The following is a 27,998-nucleotide window of genomic DNA, read 5'->3' on the forward strand; positions in this document are numbered from 1 at the left end:
ATTAACTCTTTCGCGACCATTGACGAGTAAACTCGTCACAGCGTGCCGAATGTTCAGGACCGTTGACGTGTTAACTCGTCAAAACCGTTTTTTTTCAGTCACATAGTAGTGTCACGGAGCTGCCACGCCGCCGCACCCCCCAGATTTACCTACAAATATATTTATTTAGCCGTAGAAATAATTTGGGAGACGCCACACTGCAGAGTAGCGGTAAAATGAGCAGATTGCCACTTGACACAAAAGTGCATTTTTCTCTGAAACTAGAGCGGGAACTAGAGAGCTCTTCTTCTCCTTCGTACTCACGAACGAAACGGCGGAAAAGCTCGCCGTTTTTCGAGGAGCACGTTGGAAAGTCACTCTTCAATCACATGAAAACCGTTTGTTTCTAGGTGATCTACAGAGTTCGCTTCAACGTGAGAAAAAAGGTAAAGAAATAGCCAAAAACATGTGGTCCGGAGCGGATGTGCTAAGGAATTAGTGTGGTCGCGAAAGAGTTAAGAGAAAAATTTGAAAATGACATTATTATATATAGAAAATATTCAATGAGCTTCAGTTTTCAGTGATCACCTTTATTTTGGACCAGAGATTTGGCATGAACAGAAAAATATCAACTTTTTTCTGTCCGAAAATAAATGTTTCTTCTTATTTTTAGTGTATTTCATTGATCTTCAACATAAACTCCCAAAAAAACTAAACAAAACAAAATAAAACATAAATCAACTGAACATCTTCAGCTTCTTCCTGTGGATTCTGTCCTTGGTGATTATTTTTCTTCTTTTTTTAAATTTTTCTTCATGTCCTTTTGTTATTTTGTGATAAATTGTCTCTTTAAATTAAATTAAAGTTGTTGCAGCTTCAGCCTTTAATCACAGCGATGGGCCTCAGTTTGATCGCCTTCTTACTGATGCCGGCGTCGTGACACGTGTTCACAACGTCCGTCACGTTCTTGTACGATTCAGGAGCCTGAAAAACAAACAAAGAGAGAAAAATGAACAACTTTAGAAATACATAGAAACAACCTAAATATACAATTAACATTTTAGAAATGAAAACAAAAAGAAATGATAAGATACATGACTAAAAACAACTAAATTATAAAATAAAATACATGAAAACAAAAGAACACAAGGAACAATTTAAGAAATGCTTAAATAAATGAGCAAAAAATATACAATAAAAAACTGAAGAGATCATTTTTATATTGAAAATGTTTCAGATAAAAAAAGATAATGGATACCAACTGTCCTCGTAACAAAAAGACACACCAAAAAACATCCAAATACCTCCATGCTGCTCGTATGTAATGTCCGTCTTGTATTGAAGCCCCGAAATGCAAAATTGTCCCGAAAAAAAAAAAAAAGTCTATATTTCAAGCTTGTTTGTAGCGGAAGCTTCTCTTCCTGGTTCATCAAATTTTTTCGGGACAATTTCTCATGTCGGGGCTTCAATACAAGACGGACGTTACATACGAGCAGCATGGAGGTATTTGGATGTTTTTTGGTGTGTATTTTTGTTACGAAGACAGTTGGTATCCATTTGCAACCGTTATATGGACATGCACTGCTACGCCGAGACCCCCTGTAACTCAGAGAAGCCACGGAGGACTCTGAAACTTCTCCCAGCTCTTAGTCCACATGAGGGGGGGTAATGAGTGAAATTTCAATTTTGGGTGAACTATCCCTTTAAATAAATAAGCAAAACATATACAATAAAAAACTGAAGAGATCATTTTTGTATTGAAAATGTTTCAGATAAAAAATAAATAAATAAATAAAGTTGTTCACATCTGAACAGCGTGACATGTAAATAATAAAAACATGGCCGCCACCTCCTCCATGACCAGTTTGGGCGACGCCACCCGGATGGCGATGCCCTGGTCGGCCAGTTTGTCCAGAACGTCCTGGAAGTCCAGATTCCTGCGGGACTTCGCTCGGGAGAGGGCGCGACCCTGAGAGAGAGAGAGATCATATCAGAGCTCCGACTTTCCGACTTGACGTCACGACAACATCAAAACATGGCGTCATGCCCTCGTCTTAAACGGTTAGAATTTAGACATATTAAGTTATTTGTTGAGGTTTTAATGCATATTTGTTGTGTATTATTGCAGTAGCCTGTATGAAATATGTTTATATGAAGCTGTGATTGTTGTACGGTGTGAAATTGTGTTTCCTCGTATGTGACGGAAATAAGGTTTAACTGTTATCAAGGCTGTAACATTATATGTGCACTCATCTGCAGCATCTCCTCTCCTCCAAAATAAACATCATTTACTGCTGCATTGATTTTTCATATTCAGCTATGAGCCACAATACGCCAAACTTCCTTCAGGTATCCATGTTTTTTTTCTCCCGAGTTCCTGCAGCGTGAATGCAATGATGTCGGAAATTTTCGAGTTGGGATTTAGGACCTCCGAGTTGTTTTCAGGGTTCCTACAGCTTAAGCCAAGTTAAATTTAAGACTTTTTAAGACGTTTTTAAAGCCACTTGAAATGAAATTTAAAGCAGATATCAGCTTCACGGCCGTTTCGGCTAATGCTGCGTTCAAGGCAGGCTTTTGAAACCGTAAGTTACAGCTTCAAGTCACAACTACGACTTGGTAGCGTTCCAGGTAACCCGTAGCTCGTGTTTTTACCATCCTGTTGTCTGTGAAAGTTCCCTATAACGGCCACTCGTAACTTCCGACCCGTGAACTCGTACCAGATCGAACTGGTATGACTTCACAGGAAGGAAAAACACAAAGTACGAGTTTCTTTGAACGCACCATGAGTTAGCAGCCCCCGCCCTTGTCAGGCATCAATTGGTCCTCGTGCTACGTCACCACATTCACGCGCATCCCTTGGCTGCACACACAGCCCTTCATGCCGTTCTCTCTCCTCATTGGATAACACTTGTATCCCACAAGGAAAATTTTCTCCTCGGGTTACAGCAGAGCAGAGTGACGGAGAGACTCGTGTTTAGGCTGAAATACTTCATGTAAGTGATTGCTGACGGAAAATAGGACTATTTAGGACTTATATTAACAAAAACATTCCACTGATATCTGCTTTAAGACCGACTTCACAATAAACACAAACGCACAAAAAGCTAACCATGAACGATGGGTTGGATTGTGTCTCTTTCCAGCTGTCCTTTCAAAATAAAGGCATAAAAAGTCCAGGGAAAAAAAACACTGACTGGGGGGCTGGTGACGGTGAGACATTTAGTCGGAATGTTACCAATTATTTTGAGATTTGAGACTAATGTCAACCATAAAATACCACTTACCAAGTGTTAACATATTTAAGACGTTTGAAAAATTGATTTAAGACATTTTAATGCCAATTAAGGCCTTGTTTTTAGATTAATGAATTCAATGACTATTAAGACTTTTTAAGGATCAGTAAGAACCCTGTTTATGAAGGCAGCATAAGTCTCACCGCTCCGTGGCAGGTGGTGCCGAACGTCTCCGTCATGCCCTGCTCCGTCCCCGTCAGGACGTAGCTGCAGGTTCCCATCGTCCCTCCGATCAGCACCGGCTGACCCGTCAGCTGGCACCACAGAGGAAGAAGAACAAGGAGAAGGAGGAGGAGAAGAAGAAGAAGAAGAAGGAAATTTGGGTCAGTTTCAGTTTCCGTAGTTCCTGTTGTCACTGAAGTAAATCACAACAAATAATAAGTACACTGGACTTTGCTCTCTGTCGATTGGACCACTTTGTGACTTTGTGACTTTGTAATAAGACACGTAATCTGTATGTACTGTCTAGAGCTAGACTGCAGCTCTGTTTACTACCTACTGCTGTAACATGTTATGTCAAAATGTAAAAAGCAAAAGAAAAGAAAAGAAAAGATTATGATAAAGATTTTTATTCTGTGGGTAATGGGGGCGGGACTAGATCAGCTTTTGCTTCTCCTGCTTTCCCTTTCGGCCATGTGTATTGTATTACTTGATGAAGTGTGATGATGATGATTTAATGGACATGACCGAAATAAACAAATTGATTGATTGATTGATTGATTGATTGATTGATTGATTGATTGATTGAGGGACATTGACCACGCCCACTTTAGGAGACAGGAAGTGGAGCTGTAACATTTCATATCATTGGAGCAGCTTGTAGTGAAACATCCTGTCATAGAGGGTGTGGTAGACCAGAACATCTGCACCCCTTTTTATGAAATATTCAATATTGCCCATTCACAAACGTAATGTCTTCCATTCACGTTTGTTTGTGCATAAGTTTATCAACGCTAAACAAAATCTTCCTGACACTTTTCAACATTTTTTTTACTTTTTCATCTGACCTTCATTCATATTCAACTAGGCATAGTGGCAATCTTCATTTACCCTTCTGTCGAACATCTGGGCATCAATTTAATATCACATTTAGAGGTCCAAAACTCTGGAATTGTTTAGATGTGTTTCTGAGGTCAACAACATCTTACACGTCCTTTAGAAAGTTACTGAAAAAACACCTAATGTCATAATCTTCAGTAATATTTTCCTGTTAATGTTAATTATGCATCCTTCTTCCTTTCTTTTGTTGTTGTGTTTTATAGTCTTTCTATGTTGCACTGTACATTTTACTGTTTATTTTGAATTTTTCTATACTGTATTTCTCATTGTTTATCTTGAGTTTCATGTAATTCTTAGATGATGGGAGTGGAGCACTGTTTTAACTTATGCTAAATAAATAAATCCAAAATCAAATCAATAGAGGATCTTTGGCGGCGCCGATCAGACCTGGGACCTGATCAGAACGGGCGGTTTGAGGGTGCGCTGGGTTTGGTACCTGGTAGTCCACGGGGATGAGCGGGTGGTGCGGGGGGAAGGCGCGGGTGGAGCCTTTGCGGTGGACGAGCAGCGTCTTCTGTTTCCCGTCCACCATGTGCTCCTCCACCTTGGCGATGTTGTGGGACACGTCGTAGATGACGTGCATGTCCAGGTCGTCGGGCGTGGTGCTGAAGACCTCGGAGAACGCCTGAAACAGCCAATCAGAGGGCAGAGAGACGAGTCAGGGCGGAGCTAAGCCTCTGATTCATCTGTCTGGGCATTTGGTTGGACGACAAATTGTCTTTTAAAACTCAAATCTCTGAACTACGACGGAGTATTAGGGCCACGTTGAGAAAAATAATGTTCACAGACTTCGAGAATAAAGTCATAATTTTACATGAATAATGTCAAAATATTACTAGAATAAAGTCAAAATTTTACAAGAATAAAGTCTTAATTTTACAGAAAAGTCAAAATATTACTAGAATAAAGTCTTAATTTTACTAGAATAAAGTCTTAATTTTACTAGAATAAAGTCAAAATTTTACTAGAATAAAGTCAAAATTTTAAGAGAATAAAGTCAAAATTTTACAAGAATAAAGTCATAATTTTACAAGTCTTAATTTTACAGAAAAGTCATAATTTTACAAGAATTAAGTCAAAATATTATGAGAATAAAATCATAATATTACTAGAATAAAGTCAAAATTTTACAAGAATAAAGTCATAATATTACTAGAATAAAGTCATAATTTTACAGAAAAGTCATAATTTTACTATTATAAAGTCAAAATATTACTCGAATAAAGTCATAATATTACTAGAATAGAGTTTTAATTTTACAGAAAAGTCATAATTTTACATGAATAAAGTCATAATTTTACAAGAAAAACTTATAATTTTACAAGAAAAAGTCAAAATATTACAAGAATAAATTCATAATTTTACTATTACAAAGTCATAATATTACATGAATAAAGTCATAATATTACTAGAATAAAGTCAAAATTTTACAAGAATAAAGTCATAATTTTACTAGAATAAAGTCATAATTTTACTAGAATAAAAGTCATAATTTTACTAGAATAAAGTCAAAATATTACTAGAATAAAGTCATAATTTTACTAGAATAAAGTCAAAATATTACTTGAATAAAGTCATAATATTACTAGAATAGAGTTTTAATTTTACAGAAAAGTCATAATTTTACATGAATAAAGTCATAATTTTACAAGAAAAACTTATAATTTTACAAGAAAAAGTCAAAATATTACTAGAATAAATTCATAATTTAACATGAATAAAGTCATATTAATATTTTAAGCTGCTGTTTCCGAGGAGGAGCGTTGTGAGCTACCTGTCTGGTGAGGAAGGTCATGGAGGAGCGGTTGACCCAGGCGTAGTTGCCGGCGGCGGCCATTCCCTTCAGGTAGTCCTGCCCCTCCTGGGACGTGATGCGGGCGCACGCCAGCTGACGGTCGTTCACTACGATCTTGTCCCGCTTCATCGCCTTCTCCATGGCAACCAGGGCATCTGGTGGGTGGAGCAGCCAAAAGTTTTAATCAAGTAAGAGGATTGTTATTTATGCCAATTATATAGTACTTTAAAGGGACACGCCAACATTTTTTTTGAGCCGTGAGATAGAGCCGTATCGCCTGCAATTAGCTTAGCTCAAACGCTGGAAGTGTATGGGTAGTGTTAGCCTGCCTCCACCTAAGTCACTAATTAGCTTAGCTCAAACGCTGGAAGTGTATGGGTAGTGTTAGCCTGCCTCCTACCTAAAGTCGCTAATTAGCTTAGCTCAAACACTGGAAGTGTATGGGTAGTGTTAGCCTGCCTCCTACCTAAAGTCGCTAATTAGCTTAGCTCAAACACTGGAAGTGTATGGGTAGTGTTAGCCTGCCTCCACCTAAAGTCATCAGAGAAACTCTTCAGCAACTCTAAAGGGAAACCGGCGGCCGATCTTGGTCTCAGAGCTGACAAAACTCTCCGGTAAGGCATCTTGAGCGGTCAAATGCTGCTAACGGGACGAGATCGGTCAAAACGGAGGGTTCAAGCAAAGACGCTTTATTTTGGTTCAAGCTAGCTACATCGAGGGTAGGTTAGCTTCCTATTTCAAAGTAAAAGCACAAATTCTATCGTCATGGTTTTCTGTATGTAAAGGGCAACGGGTGTTTTATTTTGTGAAAGTAACCGGAAGTGCGTTGGTCACAACAGCTAGCTTGAGTAGCGCCGAATTCGTCCGAACAAAATAGTAAACAGCTGATATTTAGACAAATTAACGACACACTGCTGATCTAAACGGCTACTTTCTCACCTAAACATGTTTGAAATGTGGATAAAGTGATATATTTACAGAGTTTAGAGCTAGAGTGAAATCAGCTTCTGACTGCTGGTTTCAGCTCGGCTAGGAGGCAGGCTAACACTACCCATACACTTCCAGTGTTTGAGCTAAGCTAATTAGCGACTTTAGGTGGAGGCAGGCTAACACTACCCATACACTTCCAGTGTTTGAGCTAAGCTAATTAGCGTCTTTAGGTGGAGGCAGGCTAACACTACCTATACACTTCCAGTGTTTGAGCTAAGCTAATTACGGGCGATACGGCTCTATCTCCCTTGTTACTGCACGCACAGTGGAAAGGATGGTGTCTATCTGCTGGTCATGGACTCGGGAGTGAGGCAAGACACGAAAAAAAAATGTTGGCGTATCACTTTAAGTAAAAGTAAAAATTATTCTGCGTTAAAACTACTCTGACAAGTAGTTTATCCATAATCTAACAGAGTAAATGCAGCGTGTTACTAAATGTGTCGGGGTGCAGTTCCTACCTGTGGCCACCTGGTGTCCCAGACCTCGGCTGCCGCTGTGGATCATCACACACACTTGGCCTTTGTGGTCGATGCCCATCTTTTTGGCGGCGTAGTCGTTGTAGATCTCGTCCACCACCTGGATCTCAGCGTAGTGGTTCCCAGCTCCCAGAGTCCCCAGCTTCAACACACACACACATGTTCAGGTTTACATCTATGATTCTAGTTTGTTTATTTATTTGCTTCATTCATTGAAAAAACAAGAAAATAAAAACAGTTCAGTGATAAAACAATAATGCAGAAAGAAGCAAACTGATGTAGTTTAACCCTTAGTTCAAGAAATCATTTTACAAAGTAGATAATGTATGAATCCAGGCAAAGAAGAGGAAGAAAAAAATAGAATAAAATTAATTAAATATATATATATATATATAAATATAATGGCTGCTCATCATCCAGGTCTGAAAAATGTCGCCATGCAACATTTTTTATATCATTTGTGAACTCCAGGTCATATTTCTGTATCATATGAGTTTTGATTGTTTTCTTAAATATATTGTTTGATCCTGATTCTTTGGTTTCCTTGATCAGATTGTTTATTGAATATCTCTAGTTATAATGGCTTTGTCTGTTTTAATTTTTTTTCTGGATGTAAATTGGCAATATTTCTATATTTTATAATATTTTTATAGTTTTATAATTGGAATTATATAGATCCTTATGGCTTTTTTTGTAACTTGACTGAGTCTATGATTTACATGCATTTCCCCATATTTCACCACTATTTCATTCTAAAGACTTGTCTCTGTAAAACAAGTGCACAGTCCTGGTTCTGTGGTGACCTGGACCTGGGTCTGAGTGTGGACAGACATGTAGAGTGCTGCAGCCCCGGTGGTTGCTAGGATACCTGCGGCAGGCCTCTCTTCTTGGCCTTGGACGACACCTTGTTGGGGTCGGCCTGCAGCATGCGGCCGTACTCCTCACAGTGCTCCTTGTCCTCGGCCCAGGCATAGCCCTCCCTCAGGGACCAGTCCACCCCCATCTCCAGGGCCTCCTCCAGGTCTGGGGGGGGGGGGGGGGCAGACAGGTGAGATAGGGGAGACAGGTTGGTCTATTTATCAAGTGTCTTAGAGTCACTCCAGTCCTAACAACACTAAAAGTCGACTTAGTAAAAAGATTCTAGTCTGAAGCTGCAGTTAACAGTCAGTTCTCAGGCGTCTGACTCAGACTGTTAGTGACGTGTAGGACTAAACCTGAAGCTGAGTTACCACAGGATTATGGGCTGTAAACTGAATGTTAGATGACGTCACTTCCATAAGTCCAGTGGTTCCCAACCTTTTTTGGCTCATGACCCCATTTTTACATCATAAATTTCTGGCGACCGCCGTCAATCAAGATGTTATTTGAACTCGATTTATATTTGCGAAAGTGAAAGTAGAGAATACAGTTGTTTAAGATAGTGTGTGGTGTTTTTAATCACAATTTTTAAAAGAATAATAATTTGTTAAAAAATATTCTTATCAGTATTTTTTTTTATGTATTTTTTTTATCAATTACTAGACATATCAGGCGACCCCACGTGCATTAGTCCATAGGAATGACCAATCACTGAAGAAAATCCTTCTCTAAGAATACAGAGATATCTCAGTGAGTAGTTAAATGACCAATGGGAGTTTTAATTCAACTGTATTTTGACAATAATCTACTAAATAATACTAAATACAGGCCTGTACATTGGGAATGAATCAAAGATAAATGTTTCCTAATCTTTCCAATTCAGTGATTCAACTAGGAGGTCTCTGAAACATCTGGAGTAGCAACGATTCATAGACTGGAGGAAGCTCATAAATAGATTTTGTTCTGCAGTTTGAAAGTCGGACTAAACGCCACTAATTCTCTGCACTTCAGACTAAAACGTCTCTAACTCTGGTCTGAGTCTGGGTGGGACCAGGTCTTACTTGGCCCCCATGGGGATGACTCCCTTGGAGCCGACTCCCACTGGGATGTGGTTGAACAGCGACTGGGCCAGTTGCTCCTTCACCGGCTGCACGTCGCGCTCGTCCAGGTTCGTCCTCAGGAGACGCACGCCGCAGTTGATGTCGAAGCCGACGCCCCCTGCAGGAGGAAACCAGCACTTTAAACCATTTCAGTCGCGTTTGACTCTTTTTCTTTCTTATTAAAATGTTTCAGTTTGTTCTTAAAGGGATACGCCAACAATTTTTTTCGTGTCTTGCATCACTCCCCAGTCCATGACCAGCAGATAGACACCATCCTTTCAACTGTGTGTGCAGTAACAAGGGAGATAGAGCCGTATCGCCTGTAATTAGCTTAGCTCAAACACTGGAAGTGTATGGGTAGTGTTAGCCTGCCTCCACCTAAAGTCGCTAATTAGCTTAGCTCAAACACTGGAAGTGTATGGGTAGTGTTAGCCTGCCTCCACCTAAAGTCGCTAATTAGCTTAGCTCAAACACTGGAAGTGTATGGGTAGTGTTAGCCTGCCTCCTACCCTAGTCAGAAGCTGATTTCATTTTAGCTCTAAACTCTGTAAATATATCACTTTATCCACATTTCAAACATGTTTAGGTGAGAAAGTAGCCGTTTAGATCAGCAGTGTGTCGTTAATTTGTCTAAATACCAGCTGTTTACTATTTTGTTGGGACGAATTCGGCGCTACTCAAGCTAGCCGTTGTGACCAACGCACTTCCTGTTACTTTCACAAAATAAAACACCCGTTGCCCTTTACATACAGGAAACCATGACGATAGAATTTGTGCTTTTACTTTGAAACAGGAAGCTAACCTACCCTCGATGTAGCTAGCTTGAACCAAAATAAAGCGTCTTTGCTTGAACCCTCCGTTTTGACCGATCTGGTCCCGTTACCGGCATTTGACCGCTCAAGATGCCTTACCGGAGAGTTTTGTCAGCTCTGAGACGAAGATCGGCCCGCCGGTTTCCGTTTAGAGCTGCTGAAGAGTTTCTCTGATGACTTTAGGTGGAGGCAGGCTAACACTACCCATACACTTCCAGTGTTTGAGCTAAGCTAATTAGTGACTTTAGGTGGAGGCAGGCTAACACTACCCATACACTTCCAGTGTTTGAGCTAAGCTAATTAGCGACTTTAGGTGGAGGCAGGCTAACACTACCCATACACTTCCAGCGTTTGAGCTAAGCTAATTAGCGACTTTAGGTGGAGGCAGGCTAACACTACCTATACACTTCCAGTGTTTGAGCTAAGCTAATTAGCGACTTTAGGTGGAGGCAGGCTAACACTACCCATACACTTCCAGTGTTTGAGCTAAGCTAATTAGCGACTTTAGGTGGAGGGAGGCTAACACTACCCATACACTTCCAGTGTTTGAGCTAAGCTAATTACTGGCGATACGAGGATCTCCCTCGTTACTGCACGCACAGTCGAAAGGATGGTGTCTATCTGCTGGTCATGGACTCGGGAGTGAGGCAAGACACAGAAAAAAATTTTTGGTGCATCCCTTTAAAGTGCTATATAATTGGAATAAATAACAACCCTCTTTAAAAGATTTTAAAACCAGAAGGAGGCTGAATGTCCCGGTGCAGCAGCGTCACTCACCTGGAGACACCACGGCCTCGGGGTCTTCCATGTCGAACGCCGCCATGTTCCCGATGGCGAAGCCGTATCCAGAGTGGACGTCAGGGAGACCGATGGACCGCTGAGGGACGACAAGATAGACGAGCTCAGACCTTCATCCTCCTCCTCCTCCTCCTCCTCCTCCTCCTCATCCTCATCACTACGCACCTTATTTATCTACACACAGTTACACACATTGCACATTTTCTTCTTGCACTAAAATCAACGCTGCCAATTTGTTGTTGTATATATTTTTGTACATCACATTTTATTTTATTTGCTATTTCTATTTTATTATGTATAGTTTGTTCTTTATATTTTACTATTTTATTATGTATAGTTTGTTCTTTATATTCTTATTCTTTATACTCTTATACTATATGTTGTTATTGTCACTGTGTGTCTGTGTGTCTGTGTAATGCTGCTGCTGCACTGTCATTTCCCAGCTTGGGATCAATAAAGTCTATCTATCTATCTATCTATCTATCTACTGTATCTATCTATCTATCTATCTATCTATCTATCTATCTATCCTCATCCTCGTATCTCTGACAGTTTATCAACAGTCTGGTTACTCACCTGCACGATGCCGGGCAGCGCCGCCACGTTGCCGATCTGCTTCATGGCGGGAAGGAAACCGCCAATACCTGAGGAGGAAAAAACAATAATAATGATACATAAATAAATGAATAAATAAACCGTGAACCAATCAGAGGAGAGACAGTCAAGAGGAAGTGGTGCATTGTGGGTCGTGTCAGTCAGGTGTCAGGGGACCGACCTCCTCCTCGACAGGCGTTACGAAGCTCCTCGAACATCAGCTTCTCCAGAGAGTCGTTGACGTAGAAGTTCCCTTCAACCTGGGCAACAGACAGGATATGATGTCATCAAGGTGGTTACATCACAGGTTCATCCTTCTATCTATCTATCTATCTATCTATCTATCTATCTATCTATCTATCTATCTATCTATCTATCTATAATTGATTCTGCCTGGCTAAATAAAGGTTAAATAAAATGTCAACATGATAATATTAATTTCCATTTATCATATTTATTTTATTCTTTTTTCTTATTCATACTTTGTAATATTTATACTTGACAATAAAACATACAAATCAAAAACCATGACAAAAATACAAACAGCAAAGATGAGCAAACTAAAACAAAAAAGAACAAGAAATTTCACAACAATATTCCATAGAGGGAGGACACACAGTGGATGTTCTCTTCGTTGAGTATCAATTTAATTGTCAAAAGGGTTTTTAAATGATCCTACACAGGGTTAGATCAGATTTGAAACAACACAAGACCAGGAACATAGAAATTATCATCTGCTTTAATTTGTAGTTAATCAAAACAGTATTTAAAATGATGATATGCACCTGATTCCAAATGGTTTCAGTCTTCAGTTTTTAAACTCTTGAAGTTTAAAAACTCAGAAACCCACCTTTTGGAAAAAAAATTTGATCTGTGATTGCTTTTTCTTTCTTATTTATCTTTCTTCAACTCTATTAATTGGATTCTTGTTGGTTTAGATTTTGCACTTCTGTCAGTGAAGCAGTTAATATTAGTTAACTGTATAATAATCATCTCTTTGGTTAAAAAATGTTATTTATATTACAGGGTCCTCCCTTTCACTTTATTACATCATTAAGCCTGGTCAGCAGCTGTGACGTCAGTTTGCAGCTGGTTTTCCTGCACATTTTATTGTAAATACATTACATTTATTTATGTATTGTCTGATTTAAAGAGTGTCTCTCTGGTTAAAGTGTAATTATAAACTATCCAACATGTGCTGCCTGACTGACTGACTGACTGTCTGTCTGAGCTAACAGGTTAGCCACGTTAGCAGCTCCTTCATTCACTCACCCTCATGTTGGGAACAAATCCCTTTTTAATCCTCCAACAGTTGCTGGTGATCTTGTCCAGGTACTGCAGCTCATCGTTGTAGCTTCGACTCATTTTTCTGACACTGAAATGTATTCAATTAATTTGTTTTTGTGTGTATTATTAACGCTGCGTTGCTGCACCGCCGGTCTATGAAGCCAAGTGCCAACAGCAGCAGAGCGGTACGGAAGCCGCAGAGCTATTAGCCGGCAAAACGCGATTGTTAATTTAGCATGACGCATGAAAATTAAACACTAACATAACACAGTATGGCAACTGTAAGTGTTTAAAAGTAAGAGTTAAGAACTCAAACTGAAGTTAAAATGTTTAAGTGTTTAAATTTCTCTTTAAGTAGTTGTTTTTTAAAGAAAGTCTGCGATTTATTTAAGTCTGTACTTGCTCGCTTGCCATAGTTGTAGTGAAGTACGAGTTTGTCAAGTTTGCTAACGGCAGCTACGGAAACACCGGAAGTGTAGTCAAAATAAAAGCGTAATTCTGCTTTTTAAATGTTCTACTCGGTCTGCTAAACACTTTTTTATTTATATAAATCTTAAAACGTGAAGTGAAAACTGACAAATGTTTTCCAGTCCTGCGAGTGGAAGCTTTTTAACGAGAAGAGAGGATGTTTATTTAATTAGATTTACTTTGAAAATCTTAACCGGAAACGGCGCGTTGCTGCGTCGGTTAGCTTGACTCGGTTGTTCCGGTGGCTGCTGCAGGTTTGTGTGTTTACAGTCCGACTCATGAGAGGAGGAGTGTGATGAAAGTCAGTGTGAATCTTCACTTTAACTCAACATGTGAGTGTTTTCTGTGTTATTGTTAAGTTATGAACGTTTTATTTTAAGTTAAAGTCTGTTTTAAACCGGTTATAACCAGCTCGGAGCAGCAGCAGCAGCAGCTTCACTGTTACGCAGCAACTTTAAACGTTAGCTAACGTTCAGTCTGCTGCAGAAACGAAAACGAAACGTCTCATTTCTAATGAAGTAACAAACTCTACATTCACCTTATCTGTTTTTTTTAACGAGCTCTGTTTGCTATTGTTGTATTTGCTTCATTTTTTTCTTTATTTGTCTGTGTTTCTAACATTAATTACAGGAAATTAAACTTGTTTCGACCTGAATGTTTGGCTAAATTAAAGAATACAGTTTAGTTGTAACTAGCTGAGCTCAAAACAACGAGAATGACTCATCAGAAATAAAAAAAAAAAACAGTAAAATAAAATGGAGATTTAAAGCTGAACTGTCCATTCAGCAGCTTTAACTCTTTACACAGTGATGCAGCTCGTTATCATCTGCATCAAAAAGTGCAGGTGAAAACATTAAAATCTAAAGTTAAAGGTTTATATTATAAATGTTCTATGTTTTTAGTTTTCACCCAAACTCCATTAACTTTCTGTAGATCAGATGTGACAGTGTGCAGCCAGTCAGGTCAGGTGTGTGTTATATATATATATATTTATGTTTGTTGGTCCCTTTGTCTAAAGGAGGGAGAATATGGTTTGTTGATGTCCAGGGCGTCTCCATAGCAACACAACTTATGATGCTGATGATGCACAACATTGATGAGACATATTTTACCTTTTATCAAAAAAACAGCAGCTTCTGTTATCTGGATATTGGACACATTGCAATTTTGATTAATAGTGCAGATGTGATTATTATTGTAATTATAATATGGTTAGGGTTATTAGATTATTAGGGAAATTAGATTGTTAGTATAATATCAAGTGTATAATGAGGACACTCTCCTCTGGTCCCTTTAACTCTTCGTCCTGCAGCTCAGACGATGTTTGACAGAAGATCTTCTCCTGTTCCAACACGTCAGAGCTTCACTGAACTCGATCTGTCTGACTCTGAGGAATAAAAGCTGTTTCTCCTCCTCCTCTCTGCTCCTCCTCCTCTGCTCCTCTCTCTGCTCCTCCTCTCTCTGCTCCTCCTCCTCTGCTCCTCCTCAGCATGAAGCTGCGGGTGCGGATCGGCAGACAGACCTGCAGGGCCGAGCTGCCGGCAGCGGAGCCGACTCTCAGAGAGCTGCTGGACCACGTCAGGGAAACGGTGCTGTCGTCTCAAGGACTCAGGTCAGACATCGATCCACCCAGAGACACTGACAGGACTGAATTTATTTAAACCTTTATTTTAACTCGTTGGTCACTGAGGTTTCCCTCATTTACAGGGACGACGAGTTTACAAGCAGCAGCAGAACATAACAATTACATTTAATAACAGTTGCAGGATGATTTACAAAGGTCAGACACCATATGTTTAAAATCAGCAAGAGTAGGAATAATCTCCAGCCCCAAAGTATGTTGGAGAATATTCCATGAGTTGGGAGCATCAAAGGAAAAGGCAGATTTACCAAACTCTGAGTGTACAAAAGGGACTTTAAGAAATAATAAACCACTAGAGCGAGTAGAATAAGATCCAGAGCGCCATTCTAATAGAGATGAGATGTATGGGGGCTGTTTACCAGTAAGGGCCTTAAAGATAAACATATAGCCTACCAGTGCTTCATGCGTCTGTCAGAAAGGGAGGACCAACCAACTTTTTCATAGAGTAAGCAATGATGAGTGTCATATCTATCCCCGGTAATAAATCTGAGAGCAGAGTGATAAATGGAATCCATAGGTTTGAGGGTTGTAGCTGCTGCATGTCAATCATTATTACAATATAAAATATAAAGTATCAATCAATCAATCAAACAACTTTATTTATCCCAAATAGTGCAGTTCAGTTTGCAGTCTCTAGTCAGATAAAAACAGGGCAACACACATCAACCAAACAACTCCCTCTGACAGTGGCAACACATCAGTGTCCAGTCTCCTATGGACCGTAGTGCAATGACGGATAAATGAAGGGAACAATAATAAATAGATTTTCATTATGGCTGCATGGATTAAAATGTCTTATCTGAGTCTCAGCAGCATTTAGCAGCGCATCCCTTGGCTGCACACACAGAGAGGACTGCCCCTTTATGCCGTTCTCTCTCCTCATTGGATAAAGGTTGTAGGATACAAGGAAAGTTTTCTCCTGGGCTCAGAGCAGAGCAGAGGGACTGACAGACCCGTGTTTCAGACCAAACACTCTATAGAAGTGATTGTTGTCGGAAGATACAACTATTTAAGACTTATATTAACACAAACATTCACCTTACTTCTGCTTTAAGTTTGGAGTCAAACATGGTTCTCAAGTACTTTTATGTCTCAATGATCTCAACATCATCTAATCATCATGCTGGCTACTGGTTTAGGGCGATTCCTCCTGAAATCGACCGCTAACTCCTTAGTTTCTGTCACATTTAGATGCAGGAAGTTATCATCACACCAGTTCACTAATGAAGCCGTGTTCTGTTCCTGAAGGAGTGATACTAGGACGGTGTCATCTGAGAACTATAGATAGATAGATAGATAGATAGATAGATAGATAGATAGATAGATAGATAGATAGATAGATAGATAGATAGATAAATAAATACTTTATTTATCCCGAAGGAAATTCAGTTTCTCAGCTGCACAATAGACAACATCATTCAACAGCAAGACATAAAATAGTAAAAATTAGTGCATTGAGAATAACAAGATAAAGCGATAATAACACGTATAACATGATGATGTGTTTTAACCTCTGGTCTGTTTCCTGTTTGTCTCTCAGCTCAGACACAGACTTCACTTTGTCTCTCAACGGCTCAGACCGTCTCTCCGACACCGGTCAGACTCTGTCGTCCCTCGGCATCGTCGCTGGAGATCTCATCTGTGTCGTCCTGCCTGAGTCAGCAGCCGCCGCCGCTGCTGCTGCTGCTGCTGCTGCTGCTGCTGCTGCTGCTGCTGCTGCTGCTCCCGCTGCCTCTTCTTCCTCCTCCTCCTCCTCCTCCTCCTCCTCCTCCTCCTCCTCCTCCTCCAGGCCCGGCAGCAGCTCAGGGAGCCGGCGGCAGCAGAGGCAGCAGGCGGCCGCGGTGTCCTTCGATTCATCTCAGGTAAAAATTTGTACAATAATTATGATTAACATAAGAGATAAAACTGTTTATTCATCCCACACATGGGAAATGTGGTTGTTACAGCAGCGTTGTAGCCTACAAGGTAAAAATATACAAATATAAAAAGATAAAATGATATAAAAACAAACATAAAACCAAAAGAGAGAGAGATAGAGAGATTCTGTACCGTTATTATATTATATTTACAGTGTTGATAGTTGTAACGACGTAATTAGCACAATTAAACACTGTTTCCATTTAACTGTGACTGTTTCTTCATCACCACTGTAACTATAACTTGTGTAGTATTAAAACCACCTGGTGCAGTGCTGTTTCTAATTACAAATGCTTTTAATATTTCAGTCTCATTCTTATTAAAATAGTTAATATTATTTTATAAAGTCGTATCATCGTCTCATCTGAGCTTAATTAAATAATTCCACATTAAATAGATAAAACGAGTGATTAAGGAACAGAAAGCACAGTGTGTCTCAGCTCAGAGTGATGAGTCAGTTTCTCCAGCAGGCGGCGCCGACAGGTCCGTCAGGAAGCTCCGCCCACACGCTTCACAAAATAAAAGTGTGTTATCAGTGAAGCGCAGGTGGATGAGTCAGTTGTTGATTCTCAAACTGTCGCCGTCAGCAGAAAATAAACTTCAGAGTCAGCGAAGCTGCTGCTGAGTCACAGGAGCTGGTTTCTAACCAACCAGCTTTTATTTTGAAATAGTTGTCTCTGTTTCTAACCAACCAGCTTTTATTTTGAAACAGTGTTTTTTTCTTTTTAACCAACTAGCTTTTATTTTGAAACAGTTGTCTCTGTTTCTAACCAACCAGCTTTTATTTTGAAACAGAGTAGTTTCTGTTTCTAACCAACCAGCTTTTATTTTGACAGAGTACTTTCTCTTTTTAACCAACTAGCTTTTATTTTTAAACAGAGTTGTCTCTGTTTCTAACCAACCAGCTTTTATTTTGAAACAGTTGTCTCTCTTTTTAACCACCCAGCTTTTATTTTGAAACAGAGTTGTCTCTGTTTCTAACCAACTAGCTTTTATTTTGAAACAGAGTTGTCTCTGTTTCTAACCACCCAGCTTTTATTTTTGAAACAAAGTAGTTCCTGTTTTTAACCAACTAGCTTTTATTTTGAAACAGAGTTGTTTCTGTTTCTAACCAACTAGCTTTTATTTTGAAACAGTTGTCTCTGTTTTTAACCAACTAGCTTTTATTTTGAAACAGAGTTGTTTCTGTTTCTATCCAACTAGCTTTTATTTTGAAACAGAGTTGTTTCTTTTTCTAACCAACCAGCTTTTATTTTGAAACAGAGTAGTTTCTGTTTTTAACCAACCAGCTTTTATTTTGAAACAGAGTAGTTCCTGTTTTTAACCAACCAGCTTTTATTTTGACAGAGTTGTCTCTGTTTCTAACCAACCAGCTTTTATTTTGACAGAGTAGTTTCTCTTTTTTAACCAACCAGCTCTTATTTTGAAACAGTTATCTAACCAACCAGCTTTTATTTTTAAACAGTTGTCCCTGTTTTTATCCAACCAGCTTTTATTTTGAAATAGTTGTCTCTGTTTTTAACCAACCAGCTTTTATTTTGAAACAGAGTAGTTCCTGTTTTAACCAACCAGCTTATAGATAGATAGATAGATAGATAGATAGATAGATAGATAGATAGATAGATAGATAGATAGATAGATAGATAGATAGATAGATAGATAGATAGATAGATAGATAGATAGACTTTATTGATCCCACACTGGGAAATTACAGTGCAGCAGCAGCATTACACAGACACACAGTGACGATAACAACATATAGTATAAGAATAAAAAGAATAAGAATATAAAGAACAAACTATACATAATAAAATAGCAAAATAAAATAAAATAAAATGTGCAAAAGTATATACAACAGAATGAATGAGTTGAAACAGAGTTGTTTCTGTTTCTAACCAACCAGCTTTTATTTTGAAACAGAGTGGTTCTTGAAAGAGTTTGTGTTATTACAGCAGCTTCTCATCTCTGTGTTTCAGCCGAGCAGCAGCAGCAGTCGTCATCGTCCTGCTGCCTCCACTCTGTCCGACCCCCCAGAGACCCCGGACCAGGACCGGGACCAGGACCAGGACCAGGACCAGGACCCGGTCCCGGTCTGGGAGCCGATGCTGTGCAGCGAAGCCGAGGAGCATCAGGCTCCTCTGTCCCTAGAGCTGCTGTACGACTCGGCTCAGAGCAGCAGCCCCAGCGACGCCGTCATGGTGGCGGCAAACCTGCTGATGCTGGAGACGGGATTCATCCCTCAGGTGAGACTACAGCACCCGGAATCTAAACCCTTTAAAGGGATAGTTCAACATTTAGTCAAACTGGCCCATCACCATAATCCCTATAGTCATAGCAGTAGGTTTGTTACCTTTAATTGTCGGTGCAAGCTGTTTTTAGAACGGCGGAGCAGAGCCGTGAGCTGCTCAGAGCTACGCTACGCAGGCTCATTATGGGATTTCTTGGTTTCCCTTCATCAAACTCATCCAATACACAATCCAACAACTCCACAACGCTCTGGTGGACAAGTTGTGAGCTGCACATTCACCACGCTATGAGATAATAACACAACGTTACCACACAGAGTTGTTTTAGAGGGAAATTCATGTAAAACCACTGATGCACGTTGCCTTCAGGGACAGTTTTTCATCAACAGTCTCTGTATTTCCCTCTAAAACAACTCTGTGTGGTAACGTTGTGTTATTATCTCATAGCGTGGTGAATGTGCAGCTCACAACTTGTCCACCAGAGCGTTGTGTTGTGGAGTTGTTGGATTGTGTATTTGATGAGTTTGATGATGAGGGAAACCAAGAAATCCCATAATGAGCCTCCGTAGCGTAGCTCTGAGCAGCTCACGGCTCTGCTCCGCCGTTCTAAAAACAGCTTGCACCGACAATTAAAGGTAATGAACCTACTGCTATGACTATAGGGATTATGGCAATGGACCAATTTGACTAAATGTTGAACTATCCCTTTAAAGGGTTTAGATTTTCAACACCTGTCCAAACATTGATCTGTGATATCAGTTCACCTGTAGATGTATTGATGAGTGATCGCCTTGTCGTTGCCAGGGCGATGGCGAGCTGAAGTCGACCCAGATGCCCGACGGGTGGCGGTCGGGGGGCGGAGTCTACAAGCTGCAGTACACACACCCTCTGTGTGAGAACAGCGTCGCCATGGTGGTCGGCGTGTGTATGGGCCCTGTGCTCGTCGTCAACGGTGACACACACACACACACACACACACACACACACACACCAAAGACGGTTTAACTGCCGTTTGCCGCGAAACGCCGATAGCAACGGGCTAATTTCTGTTAGCCTGTCTATGGGGTTTTACATTATACGTTAGCATTAAGCTAGCGGACTTTATGCTTAGTTGTGATGCTGGCTAACATCTAAACATCTCTGACAATATGTTGCCTCAAATACGTTGTTGACTTAACTTAGAACAGATGTAGACATCCTTGTTAAAGGGATAGTTCAACATTTTGGCAAATTGGCCTATTGCCATAATCGCTATAGTCATAGCAGTAGGTTCGTTACCTTTAATTGTCAGTGTAAGCTATTCTTAGAACGGAGGAGCGGAGCAGAAGGCTGCTCAGAGCTACGCTATGGAGGCTAAGGGAATTTCTTGGTTTTCCTCATCAAACTCATCAAATACACAACCCAACAACTCCAAAAGGCTGTCGTGGACAAGTTGTGAGCTGCACAATCACCACGCTATGAGATAATAATGGAACGTTACGAGACGGAGCTGTTATAGAGGTAAATACATGCAAAACCGCTGATGCGCGTTGCGTTCAGGGACAGTTTTTCAGCAAGCAGACTCTGTATTTACCCTGTATTTACCTCGAAAACGGCTCCGTTTCGTAACGTTCCATTATTATCTCATAGCGTGGTGAATGTGCAGGTCACAACTTGTCCACGGAAGCGTTTTGGAGTTTTGGGATTTTGTATTTGATGAGTTTGATGAGGGAAACCAAGAAATCCCATAATGAGCCTCCGTAGCGTAGCTCTGAGCAGCTCACGGCTCTGCTCCGCCGTTCTAAAAATAGCTTGCACCGACAAATAAAGGTAACGAACCTACTGCTATGACTATAGCTATTATGGTAATGGACCATTTTGCCAAAATGTTGAACTATCCCTTTAAGTTTATCCATGTTTAGTTGGTGTTGTGGTCTACTGCATAACTTTATCCAGAGCAGACTCTTCTCTCGGTTGAGATGTGGCTTGGGAAAAGGAAAAAAAAATCCCCCCCGTGGCCTCTCAGGATACCTAGTGTCAGAGTTGCATGTACCCCATGAACACCGTTTGACCATTTTAAACTTAAAATGTCAAGAAAAAAACATATAAAAATGAATGAAAACTGACTAACTGCTATGCATTTCAATGGACGTGGAAGCAGAGAATGTCCGAGTGTATGGGCTAGCTATGTGCACTGTGATTGGCTCATCGTGTTTGGGGGTGTGGCTTAGCCATAGGTCAATTTAACGTGAACACAGATTATGGTCTGTCCTTTCTCCCCACAGTCACTGAAGTAAATGTTGGACTCATTTTTCACAAGTCACATCTCTTCTGAACAGTTTGACACCAAAATGGCAACTTTCAGACGGACACATCAGGAGAAAATCTACTTTGTTCCAGACCTGTCTCTGTCTCTACGACACACTCTCGCCAGATTTGGCACAGATCTCCTAGGCAACGTCAAACAAACAAACGCCAGCCCATAATAGCCCTGCTCACAGATTTACAACATACAGTGTTGTGAACAGACCCAAAGAAACGGCCTATTTTCACGGCCCAAAATAGGTTTTACGTGAAAGAAATACACAGTTCCATTGTTTGCTATAATATAATTTTTTCCAGCCCTTCAAAGTGCAGGAAAAACACAGTTTTTATTTGGACCTAACCAACTCACGTATCCCTCCGCCCAGGGTTAGCGCCCGCCGATCAGCAGTTGGTTAGGTCCAAATAAAAACTGTGTTTTTCCTGAACTTTGAAGGGCTGGAAAAAATTATATTATAGTGAACAATGGAACTGTGTATTATTTTTCAGGTAAAACCTCTTTTAGGCCGTGAAAATAGGCCGTTTCTTTGGGTCTGTTCACAACACTGTATGTTGTAAATCTCTGGGCAGGGCTATTATGGGCTGGCGTTGCTAACGGGAGGAGTGCAGAGAGTCTTCTACTGCAATTAAAGTACTTAGGGGCTATTTGGAGATCATACAACCCCAAAATTGATACTATCCCTTTAATGTTATCATAAGAAAATATAAATATCTCACTTTTCATCGACCTACAAATTGTATAAATCCACACACACGATCACAGACGAGGTGGTGACGGTTGGCCACGCCCATTTAGAGAGACAGGAAGTGTATACGGTTTTTATCACTGGAGCCTCTCATGGGCTGTGTTCGAAATCATCCACTCACTCACTCCCTATCCACTACATCGTGTATATGATATAGTGGACTACATCATGTACGATGTAGGGAACGACGGGAGGAGAATTCGGACACTAGACGGTAATTTTCTGGACGTGGTTGCGTCAGCTGATGCTCCAGGTGTTAGCGTGACGGAAGCAGACGCGCCGAGAATCATGTAAACAAACCATGGATGTATGAAACAAACCGGATACATAAAAATAAAATAATAAAAACCAGACCCTTGCGGGAACATTTTAGGATGTGATTCTGTGTGGTTGTGTTTCTCCGACAATAAACTGTTGAAATATCGGAAGTTTGGTTTGGTAAACTACTGTTGTGTGTCCCGACCGTGAGCCGTTAACAGCTCTGTGGCTATTAGCTTAGCTCGTTAGCTCGTATTTACTACATATTCTACTACAGTTTCTGTATTAGATTGATTTAATGCTGCCTGTTAATGTTGGGATGCTGCTGCCCAACTCCTGCTCCTCAGGCGAGACAAACGGAGCGAAGGCAAATACGTCTGAGGAGTTTTTTTGGTAAATTGCCTAAATAAATCGTAGCTAACATGCTAATTAGCTTCCTCTTCTTCTCTGGCAAAACACGACCGCATTGCATTGTGGGATACGGGAGTAGAAAGTAGTGTACATCGCTTGTTCACTCAATTTCGCGGTGCATTGTGGGTGTTTTGTCGTCCACTACATAGTGGATGAAATTAATCGCAGAGAATTCGAACAACACTACAAAATGGCGAACACACTATATAGTGCACTACATCCGTGATAGGGGAGATTTACAACACAGCCATGGAGGATCTTTCCGTTTATTGAACATCTTTGCACACACTCAGAGTGAAACATCATGTGACCTCTTTCTCTCTCTCTCTCTCCTTCAGCCACTCTGAAGGTGAACCAAAGCGTCGACACGGTTCGTAAACTGTGTCTGAATCCGTCCAGCTACGTCACCGACCAGTGGCCAGGTACGGCTCGGCTCCTCCTATGCTCCTATTGGTCGGTTTGTCTCCACGGCAACGTCGGAGCAGTAGTTTGTGTGATGTGTGAAGTCATTGTGTTTCTGTGGTTGTTTTTTTTCTCAGGAGAAAGTGCGGCTGCTGCGTTCAAGGACCTGAGCAAACTGTCCCGCGTCTTCAAGGACCAGCTGGCGTACCCGCTGATCGCCGCCGCTAGAGATGGTACGGACCAATCAGGTCGCAGACAGTCGATCAATAACACACTGATCAGACAGGATCAATAAATACTGATCTGATCCTCACAGTGTTAATTAAACACCACAATTAATGAATGAATGAATTAATTACTCATAGATTCCTAAATACCGTCACTTTCCAAAAAACAGTTTATGCCCGAACCACAGAGGCAGATGAGATACTGGGTTAAATGACATTAATGTCAATTTATCTTTATCTTTATCTTATCGAAACATTTAATTAGTAGGAATTTAAATGTTAGTTTGTAATAAAAAATAATTAAAATGAACTTAAACATTTGGTATAAATGACAATTAATGACATTTCAAACATTTCCCCTGGAGGGTTAATAACTGGACATATATTAATAGATATTTAGTGTATATAATTAGTGATAGAATTATATTTTGACTATATTTGATTTTACACATCTATTTCATAGTGTTTTTTTTTTCTTTTTCAACTTTATTGAAAGTTGTAGCAACAACAAACAGTTCAGTCATTCCAGCTCACGTTTCCGTACAACAGTAACAGTACAGAGTTACATATATATGTATATATAATATAACAAGGGTTAAGCAAAAGAGAAAACAATCAAATTAACAATAATTTAAAGAAAATTAATTTTAGTGACAGACCTCGTATCCCATGAGAATTGTACCGTAATTATAATTGTTGTGACAGATTATTGGTTGAACATTTCTGATTAACAGACTTAAAATAATAATAAACTTCAATAAAAAAGAATTTAAATGATGGTGAAGAATTCAGAAATTTGCATCTATGGATAATATGAAATGTCCCCAATAAAATATAAAGGTTTACTATAGTACATATAGTTTATTTTCTTTGAATCCAAAATAAGTAATAATGTTCTTTTGTTTTCTCGGAGAATAATCGCACCGAGAATAATCTATAATCGTGACGTCACTAGTTGCTATGGAGACGGTCTGGGACCAGCAAACATCCCATCATTTTTTCGTTTTGAAGCAGAAACGCTGGTTCAGACTGAAACCAGAGCGTCTGATGATCACATGATGTAACGTCTGATGATGTAAAGTGTTCGTCCTCAACTCTGAATCTGAATCTGAATCTGTTTGTCCTTGTTGCCCGTAGCGATGGCGTTGCCCGTGGCGTTCGGCCTGGCCGCTCTTCCTCCGGAGCTCTTCCTCCGGGTGGCGCGGCTGCTGGACGTCCGCTCCGTGGTGCGGCTCTCCTCCGTCTGCAGACACTTCCACTCGTCCACCGGGGACTCGGCGCTGTGGAGACACCTGTACCGCCGCGACTTCACAGGTGACGCAGCTGTGATGTCACTTCCTCTTCCTGGTTTCCTCACTTCCTGTTTATTGTCCTCGTTTTATTCCTCTGTCTCCTTTTTATCTCTTTTTATTGGTTGTTCTTCTACTTTTGTTTCTGTTTTTTGTCAAAGTTCATTTTAAACATCAGCTGTTAAAGGGATACGCCAACATTTTTTTTTTTCCATGTCTTGCCTCACTCCAGAGTCCATGACCAGCAGACAGACACCATCCTTTCGACTGTGCGTGCAGTAACAAGGGAGATAGAGCCGTATCGCCGTAATTAGCTTAGCTCAAACACTGGAAGTGTATAGGTAGTGTTAGCCTGCCTCCACCTAAAGTCGCTAATTAGCTTAGCTCAAACGCTGGAAGTGTATAGGTAGTGTTAGCCTGCCTCCACCTAAAGTCGCTAATTAGCTTAGCTCAAACGCTGGAAGTGTATAGGTAGTGTTAGCCTGCCTCCACCTAAAGTCGCTAATTAGCTTAGCTCAAACACTGGAAGTGTATAGGTAGTGTTAGCCTGCCTCCACCTAAAGTCGCTAATTAGCTTAGCTCAAACACTGGAAGTGTATGGGTAGTGTTAGCCTGCCTCCACCTAAAGTAGCTAATTAGCTTAGCTCAAACACTGGAAGTGTATGGGTAGTGTTAGCCTGCCTCCACCTAAAGTAGCTAATTAGCTTAGCTCAAACACTGGAAGTGTATGGGTAGTGTTAGCCTGCCTCCACCTAAAGTAGCTAATTAGCTTAGCTCAAACACTGGAAGTGTATGGGTAGTGTTAGCCTGCCTCCACCTAAAGTAGCTAATTAGCTTAGCTCAAACACTGGAAGTGTATGGGTAGTGTTAGCCTGCCTCCACCTAAAGTAGCTAATTAGCTTAGCTCAAACACTGGAAGTGTATGGGTAGTGTTAGCCTGCCTCCACTTTAAGTCATCAGAGAAACTCTTCAGCAACTCTAAACGGAAACCGGCGGGCCGATCTTCGTCTCAGAGCTGACAAAACTCTCCGGTAAGGCATCTTGAGCGGTCAAATGCCGCTAACGGGACGAGATCGGTCAAAACGGAGGGTTCAAGCAAAGACGCTTTATTTTGGTTCAAGCTAGCTACATCGAGGGTAGGTTAGCTTCCTGTTTCAAAGTAAAAGCACAAATTCTATCGTCATGGTTTTCTGTATGTAAAGGGCAACGGGTGTTTTATTTTGTGAAAGTAACCGGAAGTGCGTTGGTCACAACGGCTAGCTTGAGCTTGAGTATTATTTAACACTACCTATACACTTCCAGCGTTTGTGCTAAGCTAATTAGCGACTTTAGGTGGAGGCAGGCTAACATCACCTATACACTTCCAGTGTTTGAGCTAAGCTAATTAGCAACTTTAGGTGGAGGCAGGCTAACACTACCCATACACTTCCAGTGTTTGAGCTAAGCTAATTAGCGACTTTAGGTAGGAGGCAGGCTAACACTACCTATACACTTCCAGTGTTTGAGCTAAGCTAATTAGCAACTTTAGGTAGGAGGCAGGCTAACACTACCTATACACTTCCAGTGTTTGAGCTAAGCTAATTAGCGACTTTAGGTGGAGGCAGGCTAACACTACCCATACACTTCCAGCGTTTGAGCTAAGCTAATTACGGCGATACGGCTCCATCTCCCTTGTTACTGCACGCACAGTCGAAAGGATGGTGTCTATCTGCTGGTCATGGACTCGGGAGTGAGGCAAGACATGAAAAAAAATGTTGGCGTATCCCTTTAAATAAATGATCAATAAGTGAATTGATTATTGATTGATCCTGTGGATGTGTTTCAGATCCAGACCCGGCCCGGTCCAGAGACACAGACTGGAAACAGGTGTGTGTGTGAGCTAGCTAGCTAGAGAGATAGATAGATAGATAGATGTTCTGACCTTCTGCGTTTTATCGTCTCTTTTTTTTTCTGCAGCTTTATAAAAAACATCACAAACTTCGCTCGGAGCGCCTCGCGGCTCGCCACCGCTCCCTGCCGCTCCTACCCAGAAGCCCCTGGGACGTGGGGCCGATCCCGCGCCCGTTCCCGCCGCTCCACCCGCCGCTGCCGGGGATCATCGGCGGCGAGTACGACCAGCGGCCCAACCTCCTCTTCCCCGGCTTGCCCCGCCCCTTACTGCCCCATCGGCCCCGCTACGACCCCATCGGCCCGCTGCCGCTCGGCGAGCTGCGCCGACCGCGACCGCCGCTGCCGCCGGGGGGACGACGACCGGCCGCCGACGTCCGCAGAGGATTCATCTGAACATCTGAACATCTGATCGAGGAGATTAGAGACTAATAATAAAAAGAAACAAAGACCTGAGTGAAACAAAAGTCTAACTCGTGGTGCGTTCAGGGTCTGTGGGGACAAACGGCCCCGTTGAGTCGACGCTGCAGGTTCAAGTTTGTGATCACTGCTCGCCACCGCCGTTTTGTGTGTATAAGAGGGAACATTTCAGAATAATTAGGTTTAATAATTATCGATCATTGATGATGATCGTGTGTGTCATCGCCACATTAAGTTAAAGGGATAGTTAGTTGTTCAACATTTTGTCAAATTGGCCCCATTGCTATAATCCCTATAGTCATAGCAGTACGTTTGTTACCTTTAATTGTCGGTGCAAGCTGTTTTTAGAACGGCGGAGCAGAGCCGTGAGCTGCTCAGAGCTACGCTACCAATGGAGGCTCATTATGGGATTTCTTGGTTTCAAACTCATCAAACTCATCAAATACACAATCCAACAACTCCACAACGCTCTGGTGGACAAGTTGTGAGCTGCACATTCACCACGCTATGAGATAATAACACAACGTTACCACACAGAGTTGTTTTAGAGGGAAATTCATGTAAAACCACTGATGCACGTTGCCTTCAGGGACAGTTTTTCATCAACAGTCTCTGTATTTCCCTCTAAAACAACTCTGTGTAGTAACGTTGTGTTATTATCTCATAGCGTGGTGAATGTGCAGCTCACAACTTGTCCACCAGAGCGTTGTGGAGTTGTTGGATTGTGTATTTGATGAGTTTGA

The 27,998-nt window shown here is 41.0% G+C and overlaps 2 protein-coding genes across 2 annotated transcripts; one reads left to right on the forward strand and one right to left on the reverse strand.

The window, feature by feature from the left end:
• Positions 1-767: 767 nt before the first annotated feature.
• On the reverse strand, positions 768-13,212 carry rtcb (RNA 2',3'-cyclic phosphate and 5'-OH ligase). The gene is made up of 12 exons (XM_083999529.1): positions 13,027-13,212; positions 11,936-12,014; positions 11,737-11,804; positions 11,140-11,239; positions 9,512-9,668; positions 8,461-8,617; positions 7,575-7,734; positions 6,106-6,281; positions 4,768-4,956; positions 3,416-3,526; positions 1,829-1,948; positions 768-963 (listed from the first exon to the last, which is right to left on the reverse strand). The coding sequence occupies exons 1-12, from the start codon at positions 13,117-13,119 to the stop codon at positions 856-858; spliced, it is 1,518 nt and encodes a 505-aa protein (XP_083855655.1). The 5' UTR covers positions 13,120-13,212; the 3' UTR covers positions 768-855.
• A 520-nt stretch (positions 13,213-13,732) lies between these two features.
• Positions 13,733-27,569, forward strand: fbxo7 (F-box protein 7). The gene is made up of 10 exons (XM_083999340.1): positions 13,733-13,841; positions 14,999-15,121; positions 16,692-17,013; positions 19,045-19,311; positions 20,119-20,266; positions 23,369-23,452; positions 23,570-23,665; positions 24,797-24,973; positions 26,774-26,814; positions 26,905-27,569. The coding sequence occupies exons 2-10, from the start codon at positions 15,000-15,002 to the stop codon at positions 27,229-27,231; spliced, it is 1,584 nt and encodes a 527-aa protein (XP_083855466.1). The 5' UTR covers positions 13,733-13,841; position 14,999; the 3' UTR covers positions 27,232-27,569.
• Positions 27,570-27,998: the final 429 nt, after the last annotated feature.

The sequence above is a fragment of the Trachurus trachurus genome, assembly GCF_905171665.1.
Source record: "Trachurus trachurus genome assembly, chromosome: 23".
In the NCBI taxonomy this organism is placed as follows: domain Eukaryota; kingdom Metazoa; phylum Chordata; class Actinopteri; order Carangiformes; family Carangidae; genus Trachurus; species Trachurus trachurus.

Coding starts and splice junctions, on each gene's coding strand:
- rtcb (XM_083999529.1), bottom strand. CDS start 13,119: ATGAGTCGAAGCTACAACGATGAGCTGCAGTACCTGGACAAGATCACC. Junction 7,735..8,460: donor AGAAGAGAGGCCTGCCGCAG/GTATCCTAGCAA, acceptor TGTGTGTTGAAG/CTGGGGACTCTGGGAGCTGG. Junction 6,282..7,574: donor GGGACACCAGGTGGCCACAG/GTAGGAACTGCA, acceptor TCCACCCACCAG/ATGCCCTGGTTGCCATGGAG.
- fbxo7 (XM_083999340.1), top strand. CDS start 15,000: ATGAAGCTGCGGGTGCGGATCGGCAGACAGACCTGCAGGGCCGAGCTG. Junction 19,312..20,118: donor AGACGGGATTCATCCCTCAG/GTGAGACTACAG, acceptor TGTCGTTGCCAG/GGCGATGGCGAGCTGAAGTC. Junction 24,974..26,773: donor GTACCGCCGCGACTTCACAG/GTGACGCAGCTG, acceptor GATGTGTTTCAG/ATCCAGACCCGGCCCGGTCC.